An 18,271-nucleotide genomic window follows, 5' to 3' on the forward strand; every position below is an offset into this window, starting at 1 on the left:
TTTTCCAGGTATCGTATGCCAGTCGGTGTACTTTCTTTCCCCCATAGCGTGTGCTCCCTCTCTTATCCTATACAAACGCGTTCACGTTTACAAGCAGCCCCAAGCCCATCCGGTGATCTATCCGCCTATGAAGCGAGCTAATCGCCAGGGCCTCCGTTCGTAAGCGCTTTCTTACCACGTGCAAATAACGGTCATGCGGATGCAGGGCACCGGTAGATCCCGCACAGGGGACGAAGGGATAGAGGAAGAAAAGGGGGGGGGACGGATGTGGCGGAGATGTTGGTACTCGGTCGATCTTAATGCTGTCTTAAGCCCACCGGAGCGCGACATAAATTATGTATCGTCCGGGCGTAAGATGCCGCCAAGATCCCAGGAGCACCTGGTATTCCTGGTTCGGCTCACGGTTTCTCTCCAGGACTACCCCCCACTCGCTCGTCCCCAAACCCCCGGTTTATATAACGTCGCGCATCCCTACCCCTATCCCTACGCATCGCCGGGGGTCCCTAAATTTTCTCGAAGTCTATAAGGGTTAAGGAATTAACCGCTGCTGGCCGAGCCGACCGTTCGGGCCTACGAGCTTCTGATACGTCGGGGTGGTTGCCTTCGGGGCTTAATAACCGGGGTGAGGATCCTTGGAACGAGGGGGACGCCGGTAGAAGGATCTTCGCCAAAAGGCCATTACAAGGATTTCTTTTATTTACGGTCGCGAAAGGAGCTCCTCCGCCGAGCGGGCTAAGTGGTATGATCTCCTCTCCTTAGGCTCTATACTCCCGCGATAGATCTTGGCCAATGACCGACTAAGCGTCCACTCTCCGAGGCTTAATACGCTTAATACTTCTCTCTCTCTCTCTCTTTCCTATTTTTTCCCCACCCTTGTAGTCGTGTAACATTTAGCTGTAGATCAATTAAGACGTCGACGCTGAGTCAGGAATCACGATTTCTGGCTCTTAAAAATACGTAGTTTACTTTCATCGAATTCTCTTTCTCTCTGAAAGTCAGTTCTCGTCAGTTCAATATATTAATCTCGTCAGCTCTCGTCAGTTCAATATATTAATTTCATTATTATGTAATCTGCATCAAATTTAAAATACGAGATAGTTTTTTTTGTTTAAATCTTGGAGAAACTAAAATTATAAGTTTTTTTTTGCAAAATACATTCTTCAGATTTTTCAGAGAATAAGCATAAATTAGATGAAAATATAATTCTACAATTTAGAAAGTAAACTATTATTATTATAGCTTACTAACTTTTATTATTTTACATAAACTGTAATTTAGTTAAATTCTAATAAAATCGCTCTAATTATTTGAACACTCTTAATTAATTAGATCAATAATTGACTCGATATTACACAATGTGTTTTATATCTCGTAAAGAAAAAGAAACGTTTGCGTTTCGGTGAAGTATTATTCTTTCTTCACACGTGGTCGCGACGTCAGGGTCGGCGCTGATAAATTAACGGGATTAATTATCTCCGACTATCGGATTACTTGCAATGGAGAATACGGCCTACTCCCTGGATGATTTTCCCTCTACGGCTCATTACTTTCAATCGTTGGCCTTCAGTCGGTCGTCCTCTTCTTCGCTACTCGTAATTTTTAGTATAGCCGCCCCCGTGCAAGCGTGGGGGAGGGTGGGATTAAAGAATAAGAAGGGGAAACCGGAGTTCGTTTATATGACCTCATCAGCTACCCTCGGGAAAGAGAAGAATAAGTGAGAGACAGAGAGAGAGAAAGAAGAAGGTATAGTAAGAGAAAAAGAAAGGGAGAGAGAAATGAGAGCAGGACAAGAAGATGGAGTCGCCAACCGTAGCATCCCTCAAGGATTATGAGGCCAATCCTGCGGCTAATTTGCGAGCTCTCGAATTCTCAAACCCCACCGCTATTTCTTGACTTTATCCAAACTGCTTTCTCTCTCTCTGATTTCCCTTCTAACCATTTTAACCGTTGTTTCTTTTGCCTATCTCTCGGAAAAAAGTTATTATATTTATATCTTTAGTGACAATTCATTCGCACTCTCTTTCTCTCTATCTCTTTCTCTAATTTTCTATTTTTCAAATTTCACATTATTAGCAGATATAGATTATTTTCAGAAAATTTGTATTTGTATTTATATTCGCAATGTTTTCAAAAATTTTATAGCTACTATAAATCTTATTTATGCATTATAAATTTATATTGTAACCTATTAAAGTTTCATTTGTGAATCACGACTTAAGCTATATTTCAAGATATGTATAAGGAATAAATTACCACGTCTTATTGGCATTTATAGTCTGCGTATTTTAACAACTTTATTTTTTTAGAAAAAGTTACTCTTCGAAATACCGTTCACTTTTGCCCGACGAGTGGATGAATATGAAATGAATAATTAATGAGAACGATGCTATACGTGACTAGTTCGCTACGCACTTTCGTTACAATCTGATTCAGCGGCGCAGAGCACATTTTCGGTTCTTATCAATATATAATCGCATCCAACAATCAAACCATCCTGGCCAACATTATCTATGGCGAAACGTCCGGCAGCCGTATGGAAATGAAATAGTTAGGCATATCCTAGCTGTGGCTGATAGCAGAACCGCCCAGCTTCCTTTCTCCTTTCATCTCTCTCCATCTTTCTCTCTTCCCTTTTGCTACCTATAACTTCCTCTTTGGCTTTTCCTCTCTCTCTCTCTCTCTCTCTCTCTCTCTCTCTCTCTTTCTCCTCTACAAGCTCTCCTCCGTTATTATTCAGGAACTTTGCTGACAGCTCCCCGGATAGGCAGATAAGAACGTCCTCTGAATGCCAAAGCACACACAATACTCCTTTGGAACGGCGTATACCTACGTCTCGCGGATACTTTTCGTGTGCCACGATCGCACGGGAATGTCTAGCGAGTGTTGTGATCCTAAATTCTCTTCGATCGTTCGCAATTTGTCGGATGCCATCGCTCGACATCGCGTAGCTTGCACATCCTGGATTTATTCCCCTATCTGTCATTTATGAAATTGCGCATTGCATGTATATTTATTCGATATATTTCGCATTTCTTAATTAAATCGAAAGAGAGCTTTTCTCGAAATTATCTATATATATTTCTACAATTAATTTATAGTGATATCTCTCAAATTTTAATTAATTTTTGTATTAATTAGTGTCGTTAATGAAATAAATATGTATTGCATTAATATGTTATTGAGAATAAACACGCGCAAGCACGGAATTACACATATGATATTTCGTAAAAAAATGTTATTATACGTATGAGAAGAGGAAGCCAATCTCAGTCGAACCGGTCATTTTTCATAACGATTTAATGCGGATGGTGCGGTTTAAATTGTCTGCGCGCGACTTGACAAATTAAGATCAGATATAGAGATGATCCTTCGGGCTGCTGACTTTCAGATTTTCATAAGACGTTCCTCCCCCTTACTCTATCTCCCTGTTCCTTCTTGATTCTTCACACTCTTCGGCCCAGCAGCAATTTTCTTATCCGATCGACCAATCTTTCTTTTTCATTTTCTTCGAAATGAGGAAACTCAATAGTCGTAACTAAGAAACGAAATTTCAAGAAACGGTAACGATAATGAATCGACGCTCGACTGTGCAATTTTGTATGAAACTCGATTAGTAAAATTACTGAAAAATACTTGCAAGTTTAAAATAATCGAAGAGAACATTGTTTATAAATGTTATGTAAAATGTTGTAATTCTAGATTTGTTAAGAAATAACATTTTTAATATTACTTTGTGCATAAAAATTTTAATTAAAAATGATTTCATTAATATTTGAAACAAGTGTCTGTTTTAGACAGATTGTTCTTTAATAATATGCTTTTAGTAATTTTTTAGTATCTTTTAGTCGAGAGTGGCTAATATTATGACTAGCCTGTTATCGTTATTTTTAATAGACTGCTAATGATGTAACTTAAATCCGCTCACCTTTGCTCATGAATTGCGTTTTGCCCGATGACGTAGCGGAATCTGCACTCGCGGATTTCGACAGCATTCGAAACAAGTTCCGTAAATCCTTGCCCGCCTCTCGGAAAGCGAAGTTCGATAACGATAACGAGAGAGGGATAACGGTAGGACGGTACCTGTATAGCGCGGGGATAAGAAGAGGCTGCGCTGCTGCGGCAAAGTCTAGATTCGATGTTTTGCGAATGAGCGCCGACCCGGATAGATCCTTGTAAGACGTTTTAATTGGACAAATCCGCCTATCCTCATTAAATCCGGGACGACCCCGCGAGCGCGGCGGGCCCACCAGGACGACGATCCTGGTGTGCGTGTCGTAGATGACGATATCCCCCTCTCGGCATCATCTTTGCACATTGCTACGTACTTAAACGCCAAGAGTCTTCTATCTTGCGATGTAGCTGAGTAACTCGTCTCGAAAATCCGTATCGCTACAAGGATCCCGCCTTAATCGTCTTGTTCTTTGCAAATCTACTAGTGGAAGAGCGTCCTTAAATCCTGCGGTTTATTGAAAAAATATGCAATCAATAAAAAGGAACTCTGGTACAGAATATACGTATTTTCTGCTATTTCTGACGAAGAAAAATAAATTGATAAAAATATAATAGAAAATGTTGAATAAAAATGTTCTTTTGGGAGAGATAGATATTTTTTTTATATTACGTATACAATTATGCTTCCATTTCATTTGTTGTTAAATCTCTTCATCGTGCCTTGTCACCGTCGTATCGTCCTGAAATTCTCGCGAGTGATGCGAACGCGAGTAGATAGATAGCATAACGTCGCTTTTAGAGAAAGACTCATTGACTATTGTGACGTTTGAGTTAGGGTTGACTCGATGACAGCTCGGCTGTCTTATCTTAGCTGCGAGATTTCGGTCGGGGCGGTTGCTTTGTGCATTCGTAGACTTGGAGACAGTATCTCACGTTTGTATGCACGCGCATGTGAACGTTTACATCGTTCGTTTACACATATATACGTATCGCGAGTTCTACGAGAAGACTCGTGAAACTCGCCATTCACCGATTTATTGTACTCGTCCCTTGCAAGACAAACAAACGAATGAATACGGTATCATAAAGCTCCTGTTTTTCGATCTTCTCGAGACAACCCCAAGAAAACTGCAAAATCGATGGCAAATCTTTGAAAAATAAATTCGTTGCAATTTTTCATTGATGAAATAATAAAATGAAATAACCTTGCTCAGTCAACCCTTAAATATTTTAACACGCGATGGATATTTATTTTCAACATTATCTATATCGAGAAGTATAATTGATATATAAATTAAAATATATAAATGAACTATAAATATGTCATCATCCTGGAGGTAGCATTTGCCTCAAAATATGTTTTGCCAATTTGGCAAAGCAAGGGAGAAATGTTCAGTTATATATATTTTCCGTTGACGTATATTTTTTATTCGACATCATCTCGTATTTACATTCATGAAAGTTCATAATAATTATATTAATTGTTACGTGATAATTACAATGAATGAGCTGCGGCCGGTAAGCGTTAAGGACGCAGCTTGTCAACGATAGTAAGGAGTAACAGGTCGATTAACGATTTCGGCGCGTTATTTCAGCGCGTCCGTTGTTTGCTTTACGCGCTTCTGTCCCTCTAATTATTTTAAGGAAATTAACTAATCTGCGTGATATGGATGCTGTTGCGGCGACTCGCCCTCGAAGAGAGCCATCTTCAGCCGCTTGTTCTTGGCCCTACGGTTCTTGAACCAGAATTGCACGTTCTTCGGCTCCAGACGCGGAAACTTCTGGCGATACGGCATCTTGTTCAGCTCCTCCGTGTACGACAGAATGAGCTATGGACCGATCGTAAAATCTTTCTCAGCACATCTCTCCAAGAGAGCTAGATTTCTGAGTCATACATCAGCATTTACACGATGACGGAATTATTTAAGAAAATTTAAACTCACGTGAAACATTTGTATTAATGTTGTCTAATTTTACGTCGTGATAATTTTAAAAAATGTTTAAAAAATTACAAGAGTAAAACAGAATTCGCTTTTGCGTGTAATATTTTTTTTCTCTTCCTACTTCTATAAAATTAAATATTTTATGCTGCAAGAGAGTAACTATGAGCGCACGAGATTGTGCTCTATTAATCCAACAGAAGTTTCTGGCCGTTAATAAGCGCGTTAATATTGTTAGGAGGGACAAATTAGCGCGATAACGACACAGGGTGATTTATACATACCGCATGGCTCGGGTGTGTGCTGCGCTTGAACCAATACTCGAGCCTCGGCACTTCCGTCACAGGATCGATGAACGTCCGGTTTCTCTTCCTCCTCTCGTCGGCCAACATGCTAGTGGGACAGCCGGCTGGCCCGCGCGGCGGCAGATAATGCGACATGTACATAATACCGTGGCCGAACATGGGGCTCGGCACCAGGGAGAATCCCGGCGGGATCGGGCCTGTGTGCCTCGTCTCGTCGTCCTCGGAACCGGACGATACCCTCGCGTCCTCCTGCTTCACCGAGGAGGGGGTCGACGTCGGTGGCTGTTGCTGATCCTCGGGTCTCGTCGTCAACGACAGAGGACCGACAGGTGGGCTGCTCGGTGGACAAGGTGATCCGGACGTCGACTGAAAGCATCGATTAGAAAATCTCAACTCTTTGGAATTCTCAAGATGTAGAGTTTGTTTCACTTCATATGATGATCTTAGAATTCAAAATGTCTGACAAGTTTCAATTTTTATTCTTCGCTGTTTTTCTCCGTCGAGGAACATTTTTTTAAAGCTTCGAAATATTCAATTTTTAATGCTTTTGTTATTAAAATGTCATTTTCAATCTTTTCTTATCTCATTCAAGGAAGAGCATGTACCTGCTGCCTGGTGTCCTCCTCCTCGTCCGTGCAATCCTCGCTGACGAGGCTAGCGCCTCTGGGACTGAGTCCAGGTGGGCTGCAGCCGTTCATGCTGGCTCTCTTTTGCGCCGCGCGTGCGTTTTTGAACCAGTAGACGACGTTGTTCGCGTCCAGCGGTTTCCTGCCTCGTCGCGACTCCAGAGAGTTCAGTTCCGCGACGTAGTGCTGTATCTGTTCGCGCGAGGGATGCTGATTCTCGGCGAACCAACGTTGGAGACGCGGCAGTTCGAGCTCCGAGTCGAAGCTGGTCCTCATCCTGGTCTTGTGCGAATACTGGAGCAGAGCCGGATGCGGCGGTCCGATCGAGCCGCCGCCGCCACCGGGCGCTATCGTGGTCCCGCTGTCGGGTTGGGGACTCTGCGTGTGATGATGATGATGATGGTGATGGTTAGAAGACGGCGCCAGCGGATTTATGCCGAGACCTATCTGTTGCTGCTGCAGCCACGTTTCGAAATTCCTCTTTGTCTCCTCCGACAGGTCGTTGCCGCCTCTGCAGAGGGACAGCAGAGTCATCTGCAAGGGAACCAATGTGTTTTGTTTTTTTTTTTCAAAATCTTGCTCTCCTAGATTGCTGCCGATTTATATCCGATCGTTTAATCGCATCGATAATGCATTTCGCAAAAAAATATAAAACTGACAGATGACGTGCTCTAAATCTCATCTCGTTTTTTCATTATAATACTTTTCTATATCTTATAGAGAATATTTAAAAACAATCTTTATTATAGGATAATTAGAGGATTATCGAAGAAATAATCAAGCACAATAATTTTTTTTGTCTTTTGTATTGTATTTTATATTATCTTTAGGCGATTGATAACTCGCAACAAAATTCAAAACAAGATTCTATTTATAATTATATGTATTACATGTTCTAATAAATATATGTGTAATATATTTAATTCATACGCATTTTCCTATATTATATGACATAAAATTTATAAATAGAATCTTGTCATGTGAATTTCGTCGCAAATTACAGATTGTCTAAAGAAGTCTTAAGATAACAAGAAAAGGAGAGGGGAAAAACGCGAGTACTATAAATCGGAGCAAAATTCCCGCCGGAACAGATTTATTGCACGAATTTAAATTCGTTCTCTTGACGATCGATTTATCCGGTCGGTTGTTGACGCAAAACAGGCGCCGCCGTCGTCGTTAACGTCACTTTCGTCGCCATCATCGTCACGGCATTAAGATGACAGATTATGGAAAAGTTTCGCGCCTCAGGAAGCAGTGCGCGCGCCTTATCTGGCCGATGATTTATAAGAACAAATATCTCCGGGCTCGAGGATCAGGCGCATGACGCCACCTTAATAACGCGGTAATCCGTAATGTATCCGTAGCATCTCTTGACAGTGTCAGATACCATCAAGACAAGACAATTATCCGTCCGCCACGACGGCATCTCGCGCGAGCGAAGGAGAGAGAGAGTCTCCTCGAATTCTCATCCTTTTACGACACCGCACTTAATCACTCCAGGTAGGCAGGTCTAAGGCGCGAGTCTGACAGGCGTTCGCGAGATTTCAGAAATCGTTCGACAAACAGTGGTACGCACCGTCGACCGGCTTATCTGACGACGTTGCGCCATGCGATATTCGAGCCTGATTTACACTGTATTTATTATTCAAGAGTCATTGCGCACGCACACAAGGCAATCGGCTGATCCGTAGAACAGTGGTAAATCAATCGCGATCATGGGACCGCGATCAAACAATTTGCGAGATTGTAACGAATTCGTGAAACGTATATCAGGGAGGTATTTTACCGATATCTTTTATGAATATTTTTTCCGTAGAAAAAAAATTAGCATTATAAAAATATAATTGAATGAAAATTCGTTTTTTACCCCATTCCTATTTTTTTAATCAAACTATAATTGCCTCAACTTCTTCATACGTAAAATCTTAATAAGAATATATTAATATACCTATTGTAATATTCTCATAATTGCAACGCTGACTTTAATTTATAGACTGAAAGATATAAATGCTCGCGATCGAGTAAATTATTTAAGTAAACTCTCTTTGAGCATTTTAGTATTCTACGTTATATATATTTATATAAAAATGGAAACCAGATTTCGGGATATATATGTAGAACAATTTTGTAAAAATATATAGTAGATAAATCATATGTGTGCGTCGCTGTGGCGCTATAAATATGGTTAAGCCCTAATCCTGATATATCAGGCGACGTCTGTTACATCACTGTTCTACATTTCAAGCTAAATAGGATCCAAAATAGATTTCGCTGCTTTTTATTGTCTGAAACTGTGTTGACACCGATGATTTATGCTCGCCGATTCCAATTAATGCGAATTTCACGTCCCCGGGCCCCTTGAAAAGTATTTATTACCATTTCGAAACCTTCCATTATCCCGAAAGAAATATGAGCGTATTTTTCACAAAATCGTGTGTACTTTAATGCTACTCGCTTATATATTTCTCTTGCATATTTAAATTTCTAATCGCTCTCCAATGAAAGGCAACATTTTGATGTATCCAGATATACCGAACGTCACAAATCGTGCACTTTATCTGGCTCACAAACACTAGAAATAACTGGTTTTAACCTCCTGACAAAGAGAATTACGTTAGATAAGCGAAACGAAATTTACAAAACGCAAAACATGTCAATATTTTTTCCATTAATTTTTAACATAACTTTCTCTTTAATATATTTAATTTAAAGTTTTATTTCTAATCTCTCAAGAAGAAAATTAATTGTTAGAAATTAACAAAAAACTTGTCAGAGAAATGCTTTCTTATTCAACTGCCCTTAAAAAAATTCCTTACTAACAAAATTTTTTTAATTTTCCAGGTTTTTTAATAATAAAACGTAAATTTAAAAACAGGTAGTAAATTCAAAAATAAATAATAAGATTTTCAAGAAGATTCCTATGCTAAAGAAATATCGCGCAAAGGAGTTGCAGAGAAAGGGGAGATTCGTTCGGCGGCACGTCTTCCTGCATCATCGTCAGATTAGGCCAAATCTACGCGAAAGACGTCGGTTCTCCATCACGGCGGTTCGCCATTAGCCGTCGGGCTACGAAACTCAAGCAGGAAACGTTTGCCGGGGAAAATTGGTAATCATAGACCACCGCGAGCGGCATTAAAGTTCGGGGGTGGGCGGGTAGCGGGATCTTCAAAGAGAGTGCACTTAGATAATGCCGGTCCGGAGGAGGCGGCGGGGTACCAACCCTCCTCTCCCCCGATGCCGATATCGAGGGGGCTTTTGATGAAGGCTGCGAATTTGGTTGAGTAAAGGGTAATCCTATCACACGCTATGAGATCTTCCGCTGTCGGAAGGGCACGGCTGCGCGCGCGCTGGCCGTATCGGAAAATCGCGCACCTATTTCAATTTTCGTTGAACGGAAAATCGAGAGGATCGCGGCCGGGATAAACCCCTCGAAAAGTCATCGTAAAAAAAAAGGAATTTCGCGTTAGCTGGTATAGTCGAGATTACGTTATTTCGTTCCATCGTTGAGGATTAACGAGAGCCACTAGTTCGCGCAACGTTAAACTTTCGTCGAATCGGCTTTTGCGTGGAATCGTCGAAAAATGTTGACATTGTGGTGAAATCTCTCTTTCTATGGTCAGATGAGATAATCGTTGTTTCTTTCATTAAGTTCTGCAATTGTTTAAAATATTGATTCAGGACAATGGTTTTAGAAATGGCAGATAATAAATATGGAGGCTGACAAATATATAATAATAAGTGTCAGACTGAGAAATAAATTATCTAATATATTATGAATTTTATCGAATTTAATTATCTCGCAAAAATATATTTAAAATAATATGATATCGTTGTAGATATATTATATAAAAATAGATACGCTACATAAAATTTTGCGAAAAACTACAAGAAGATTCAAGATCAGAGAAAACTTCGTTATTCGCGTGAAAACGCTTCGATTCAAGATGGAAAGCTACAAGAAACGCACGGTGACTTCTCGACTAGTGACTCGAAACCAAGGAAGAGCATTTATTCAAGATGAGGATCAACGGGCCGCGAGCAAGAATCTACCAAAGATTACCACTCGTCGCGTTCTTGCGGGAGGTACAAGAGCACCGAGCCGGAGGACTTCTTAATGAGATTAAGTGCCCCGACGACAAACACTCTCTGGGCTAGATTTACATTTTATACATTTTTAAGCGGTCGTCTTACTACGAATATTCCCTGCTCCGATCTCGCCTTGAATGGCCCTTAAATTCTCTCGGTGCGCGGTTATTTAACCTCGTTCTTCAAATAAACGCACCTTTATATACAGCTTACGTATTTTCTTTTTCCTCCTCTTATTTTTGCTATTGTACTTTCGCTTCTAATAACATCAAGATATAGAAGAAGATAAAAAAGACATAATGTATACATTACTGTCATTTAAAAAAATTAAGGAAGATTTATATCATAGTTTTATAATTGCTAGATGCGAATGTGCATGAGATATTTGTCAATGTATGTATTCAGAATAAAACTTAAATTTGTATAAAAAATACACTCTTTTGAATATATCTCATTATCCTTTGCATCCTTCTAATGTATTCACTAGCTTCTAAATATTGCTCTTTTAAATATTTAAATAATTAAAATGTAAAATCACGTGCTATCTGTTTCTCAGATCGATATATATTCGAAAATTAAAGATTCGGGGTAATCGTACCTCGTCCAAGGGACATCCGGCAGAGACAAGAAGCGTATGGCTGTGCAACAGTAGCAACCTCAGCAATTTATTTCGAACTTCCGCAGCCGGGCTGGGAGGTGGTGGTCTCGATCTGTACACCTGAATCTTCAGGGTTGCCACTGATGTCAATTCGGCCAAAATGTCCCCTACTGTCAGTAACGGGCCATCGGCGACTTTTTCCATCGGTAAGGGTTTCCAGTTTCGTATAACGATGCTGCCTCTAGCGCTCGGTATCAGATCGCTGGAATATCCTAAACGAACGAGAGCCTCGCCCACCAAATCCTATCGGCAGGAGATCAAGATTTTTAGTAATGTTGTTAAATTTATTTTTATATTAATTTAATTAAATCTATGAGAAGTATCTTTCTATTTTTCAAAAAGATATTTATTTTTATATTTATGTTATTAATTCAATATTTCGTTTTTGATATCATGAGCTTTTCATTTTTATCGTAAAGATTTAATTTCTTAAAATATAAAATAAAATTAAAATAAATATCTCGATTTTAATTATAACGATTACCGATAATTATTACGATTAATTAACGAATTATATTATTTATATCAAAATAATGATAGTATTGATATAAAAGAAAATATTCTCACCTGAAAGGGCATGGCTACCGGAATGATAACGTAAGAGTCTGTTTCCACTTGAGGACTCCGCCATTTTTCGCGGCTGTTGCTCACATGACTTTCCACGATATTGTGAATCGTCTCCACCACACAATGCACCGGCAGATTTTTCGCTGTAACAGACAAAGTAATTCACGTGAAGCAACGACAATCCTCTTATTATGAGAAACAATAGAATGATAAATTTATGAGCATAACACATTAACTAACAATTGCGTCATTTTACGAATGTGATTTAGTTACATGTGTGATTTTAATTCCTAATTAAGAACTCTATGATTATTTTTGAAATTTTGATTAAATAAAAGATGTACAGCTTTTCATGTATATAATTATATAAAATTTCATTTAGAAAATTAAATAATTACAATTAATATATTAATGTTTTCTAAATCTTTTATAACTGCTCCATTTCCTTCGCTAGAGAAAGTTTAAAAAAATTTAAGGATTTCTGTCAGAATATTATTATACGAGTCTTGTTAGCAGATGTAATTAATTCGATTCGGAAACCGGGAACCGAAGATATCTTCACGAAAGCTCAGTCTGTGAATGCCTTAAATCGTCTGGTAGCTTCGACTGAAGCACTATTTCTGTACATCCGGCTGACAATAGGTATAGAGTCTTTGGCATTCGGCATCCAAATTTGAGGAGCAGGATGATTCGCGGGGCGCATACTGAAGATCGTCAAGAGAAGAGAGAAAGAGAAAGAGAGAGAGGGAGAGGAGGAGAGAGAGAAGAGTTTAACTCTGGTGCTAAGCATATGCAGATCCACTCGTCTATCCCGAGACAATGGGACCTGCGCGATGGCACAATAGCTGCGATCCTTGTGTAACCCTGACTTAAGTCCGGGAGTCTATCCCACTCCAGATCATAATCCCAGAGTTCTGCGAAACCGAGGAAATGGAGTGCGAGAATGAGAAAGAGAGAGGGATAATAAAAGAAAGAATGAAAAGAAGAAGGAGAGAGAAGGGGAAAGTTTCATACTATTCTCTACTATGCTTATCCGTCGTTAAAGAGCATCGTCAAATTTTCAATAAACAATTTCCATTTATCGAAATGCTTGTACATAATTGCTTTGATCTATAAAAAAAAAAATATTGCATCCGAAAAGTATATCCATAATGAAAAAGGTTGATTGATTCATCGGTAAAGAATAAAGTTAATTTGTCACAATTATTATTATAATATTTTTTAGATGGAGTTTCAACAATAAATTTAAAATTTCGATAATTTCCAACGAGCCTAATAATAATATTGACACTTAATATTACAAATGATTAAACCATTGTAACAATAATTTTACATTTTTAATTTTTGCTAAAAATCAATCCAAAATTTGTTAAAAAAAGATACGATCGCACATCGAGCATAATGAGCTAATCAAACTGCAATATTGGATTGCACCCGGATTGATAAGGTCGAACGTCTCTTGCAAGGCGCTAAGTCCCCGTCAAAGATGACCAACAAAGGATTTACTGCCGGCGCGGCATGATATTAGGTATTAATGGCCAAAACTTCCATCTAATACGCCGGACATCATAGAGCGCCCTACGTTGCATAAGACAGGTCGTATCTGGCCGGGTCCGAAGGCTGACCGGCGTCCACCTTAATCTAGGGACGTATAGTTTTCATTAAGGCGCCCCGTCCTTGCGTCGTCTTTGTACCGGGATCAGCTGGTTTAAGGTGGGCTTTTACGCCGTAGGATTTAATCGCGGGGACACATCGTATTACGCGCTCTGTTTATTACCGACGCGTCGTCGTCTCTACGTGGCTTGACGACACACTCACCCTCGCACATCACGAAAATGTCCATCTATATTTTTTATGAATCCACTTCTATAAATTGAAATAACACATTAATTAATTAAAAATTAATTAATTTTCCATTTCTATTCAGAGATCAAAATTGATTTTTTTCTCGGTAAAATCGATTAAAATTTCTCATCAAAACATAATTAATTAAAAATAATAGATTAATTATCATAGTATTTTTCCACGTCTTTATCGTTTGAATAATATTTAGATTTTACAATTGAACATTGTGTAAAAATGTAAGTTTATCACAGTAAACGGAGAAACGAAGGAGGCAACCACTCATCCACGAAATCTTTAATCTCTGCAGCAAAGACATTTCTCATTTCTGGTGCAGGTCCTATCAGGCTTCCGGTTATCTCCCCGCACGACGGAAGCGTCATGCTACTTCGTCTTTGACAGCTCTCGTCGAAAGATAAGATTCATCCAAAGGGCAACCCTTGAAGAAGCAAAACCAGTTTCTCTCGATGCTCTTTTTCATTTACGACGTTTTCATTTCGCGTTCGCGTTAGCGATTTCTCGTATTGTTAAATCTTCCAACGGTAACATCCATTTAATTTTGATTCGATCTATGTCACATATAATATTCGTTTAAAATTTAATATAAAAAATAAGAGAGTATTAAAGAATAATCGATCATATTTTTGTTAGAGAAAAATCATCTTCAAATTTAATGAACTATAGAGAAGAAATTTAGAATTTAATGATAATATAATAAATAAATTTAAAATTTATGTAAGATTATATAAATTTTACTCTAAATATAAAAATATAAAATTATATGTATATGTAAATTCTATTATTTATATGGGGTTAACTTGATTACAATAAAAACTATGCGAACAAATCATACACAACGTTTTCATCAGCATTAAAATCTAGCTGAGAAATATTAGAAAATATATACAAGAGGGAGATTTTATTATTTTATTTCGAAAGAAAATATAATCTCTGATTAAATATTTGAGAGAACGGGTTAAAAACTCGTTTTCTTCCTTCATGAAATCATCCCTTTTTAAATGCGTCGAGTTCCAGCGTATCCAGCGCGCTCTCTCAACTTCGCAAATGAACGCCCAGTTTTGCACCGAGGCGGTGGTGCAGATACAAGATAAAAAGTTGGAACATATTTTTCGACACCCCGACCATCGCCCATTCCGCATCGCGATAATAGCTGGCGTACGTTCGGCGCGGAAAGCGCGATTCGAAGGGGCCGCGGCCAAAGAACCTCCGTCGAATATTTCTTTCCACGTCTCTTCAACCCTCGTTTCTGCACGCGAAATGATTACCGGCGCGGCCCCGAGATTACCGAGGATCTTTCTAAATCATCGACGGGAAAAACACGCGCCATTTAGATTCATCATCAATGATATTTTCGTCACTGTATCGGTATATTCGAATGCGATTAAGCAGAGCAACGAAGGGAGAAGTAAAGTGAATTTCATTTCTAGATGAATCAAAATGGAGTCGAGCGATTTGAAATAATAAGAAGAAACATCTTTTCATTAAATATTTGGCTATTTTTAACGCTCTAAGTTAAATAAATTAAGTAGAATAAGTTAAGAAAATATTTATATTAATAATAATTGTGTGGCACGAACAGATTAAAAACACCTTAAAAATCCCTAAATTGCAATCAATCGTATAAGTGAATGAAAGAAAACTATGACCCTTTATTTCTAAGGTTTCTCCTTCCTCTTAGTGACTCGATAATCCAAGACGATTAATCATTCGAAAAATCAAGTCAAATCACGAAGCCATGTTTAAATCGCCTGAATAATGCAATTTTTCTCTTATTGATTTGCGGCACCGACTTGCACGCGATTGACTGGAAAAGTCAATTTGTAGAAAATAAATCGGCACGTGGCGTGAAATATTTCCACGTCCAGCTGTGCGTACGGTATTCACGATCCCTGGAAGTCGGCTACTTCCGTCCTCGGAACTTAGCCTAAGCGCTCACCAAAAGGAAAGTGTGGGTGGTTTCCGTATCTGAGGCTGATCCGGCGGATGTCGGTCTTTACAGATAAACGACCGACTCTTTCAAAGTCTTTATCTACGACACCCGTCCACTCTTCCCTCCTCTCATTCCCCTTTCTACTTCCCCTTTCCTCCTGTCTCTTCCCTGTCATTTCTATTTTTCTTCTCGTTAACGAGTTAATTTGTTCGTCCCAGTCATTTAGTTTTTTTTTTTCTTATAATATGTCAATATATACGTTTGAGATTTTACGTCTGTTCAATCAACGTTTGATTAATCTATAAAAAATCGAAAAATACCAATATTCTCGTATTGGTATCGTTTATTTGTAATCGATTAAGAATACCGCGGATACCGGTAGCTTTCCTGGTCGAGTGCATTGGAAGGTCATAAGCTTGCGTGTGATTTAAGCTCTTTCGGTATCGTTAAGCTCACGTCGAAAACATTGGATAAGACATATAATGAGATAACCTTCCAGTTAGTGCAGCTTATAAGATCACCGGCCATGCGACGAAACCTTCTAAATCTAAATGTTAGCCGATTCATAGCGACTTGAACACGCAACATATCTTAATAGCATCTAGAAGTTCTCATCATATTGATAAACTGATGTATCAAAATAAAGCGCGGAGTGCAAGTTGAATAGAAAGAAAGAATTTTCATTTGTTCCGACTGTGATTACAACTTAAATAAAATTATTTTATTTACTATATTATTGTGTGAAATTTAATTTGTCAAAATCTCACGATTTTCTGCTCTCGAAAATTACCGATGTCTTAATATCGATACGTTATTTTGAATTTATAATTGAGAATATGTGAAGTTTAATTGATCAAAATCTCATGATTTTCTGCTCTCGAAAATTACCGATGCCTTAATATTAATACATTATTTCGAATTGTCTTTTATAATTGAGGAAGAGAGAGAAAGAATAATGATAAAAAAATTAATATCTTTATTTCCCGAGATGGATTCGACCGATTTCTTCGCGGACGAGCGATCGTCGAAATCGTCGGTTCGACAGCAAACGTACGAAGGTTGCTCCCTGAAAGCAAGGGTGAAAACTTGCCCTAAGATGCTTAGAGGGTAAGCTCTTATACAACGTGGAGAATAAGAGAGAAGGGTGTAGTTCTCCGATACTTCACCGGTGCGTTCCATGTCTGCGCTCTTTGCACGTGCGTAACGCACGATCGATTCGCGTACACACGCGTCTGTTTCGCGTGTGCGGAAGATTAAAATTACTTCGGTAAACTGCCTCGCGCAGGACGAAAGGGGTGGCGCGAAACGCGGGGCCCCCCCAAAGAGGGCGAACGTCTCGTAAATTTCTCGGCTAAGGAGCTTAATTTGGATTTTCGGTAACGAGTTATTGTGAGCGCCAACTCATTGGGAGATGATTTAGGTGGCACCAAGGACAGGTTCCGGTCGTCTATTACCGTCGCGCGATAGACGGATTATTCCTCGGATTCTGAAGAGTAATATCTAGAAACTTCTTATCACCGCCGGGGCCGCGTAACCGCCTGTCACTCTGAAAAGTTTTCCGGAGCGGAAGCTCGCGGTGATAGGAGGGACCGTGAGCGTCGTCTCCGAAACGCGCCGAATATTAACGCCAGAATCGGGAGGGACCTAGCTTTGTATTAGCATATTTATTGCAGCGAGCCTAAGAACTCGTATCACTCTAGCGCAATTCTTACGAGAGAGATATTATTTCTCATAATTTATATACTTTTACATACTTATTTCGGTAAACATATAAATCAGATGATATCCAAAGAAAGAGAGAGAGAAATAGTTTTGCATTTTTTCTTCATGTTGTCATGAATTTTTTATTCGTCGAACACTAATTCAATTCTGCGCCATTTAAAGCGAATATTTTTGCGACTTTATTCAATAATTTTGTTCTATGCAATTTTAATATTAGTTAATAAAATTTATAAATGAATCATATAATGTGAAAGTATATAACAAAATATGAAAGCATATAAATTTTTCTAATTTATTAAAAAATTTTATAAAATAAAATATTTATTAAATAAAATAATTTATTTCTAATTTTATAAAATAAAATAAAATATTAAATAAAAATAATCTATTTCTCATTAAATAAAATAATAAAATATTAAAATAATTTATGAAAAAACGACATTTTTTTGGGCTATTGTCCCATAATATCATCGCCATAAGCGCGATGATAACAATCGCGCGAAGGAAATAAGAACGAAGCTGGCGCGCAATGACTCGACTTGACAAGCTGATTTAGGAACAGGATGGAATCTTCTGTACGAAATCCTCAGAAGGAAGAGAGCTGATCCTTCCGGCGACCGGAG

General features: G+C 38.8%; 1 protein-coding gene across 1 annotated transcript in view; it reads right to left on the reverse strand.

Moving 5' to 3' along the window:
* Positions 1 to 5,342: 5,342 nt before the first annotated feature.
* Positions 5,343 to 18,271, reverse strand: part of LOC105250593 — a 44,634-nt gene continuing 31,705 nt past the window's right edge. The window contains exons 3-7 of the mRNA XM_011256774.3: positions 12,134 to 12,276; positions 11,507 to 11,809; positions 6,802 to 7,356; positions 6,176 to 6,562; positions 5,343 to 5,780 (exon numbers count right to left, since the gene is read on the reverse strand). Coding sequence (XP_011255076.1) covers positions 5,604 to 5,780; positions 6,176 to 6,562; positions 6,802 to 7,356; positions 11,507 to 11,809; positions 12,134 to 12,276 — 1,565 coding nt within the window. The 3' untranslated portion in view covers positions 5,343 to 5,603. The remainder of the gene's footprint in view (positions 5,781 to 6,175; positions 6,563 to 6,801; positions 7,357 to 11,506; positions 11,810 to 12,133; positions 12,277 to 18,271) is intronic.

This window comes from Camponotus floridanus, unplaced genomic scaffold (assembly GCF_003227725.1).
Source record: "Camponotus floridanus strain SB8 unplaced genomic scaffold, Cflo_v7.5 scaffold20, whole genome shotgun sequence".
Taxonomy (NCBI): Eukaryota; Metazoa; Arthropoda; class Insecta; order Hymenoptera; family Formicidae; genus Camponotus; species Camponotus floridanus.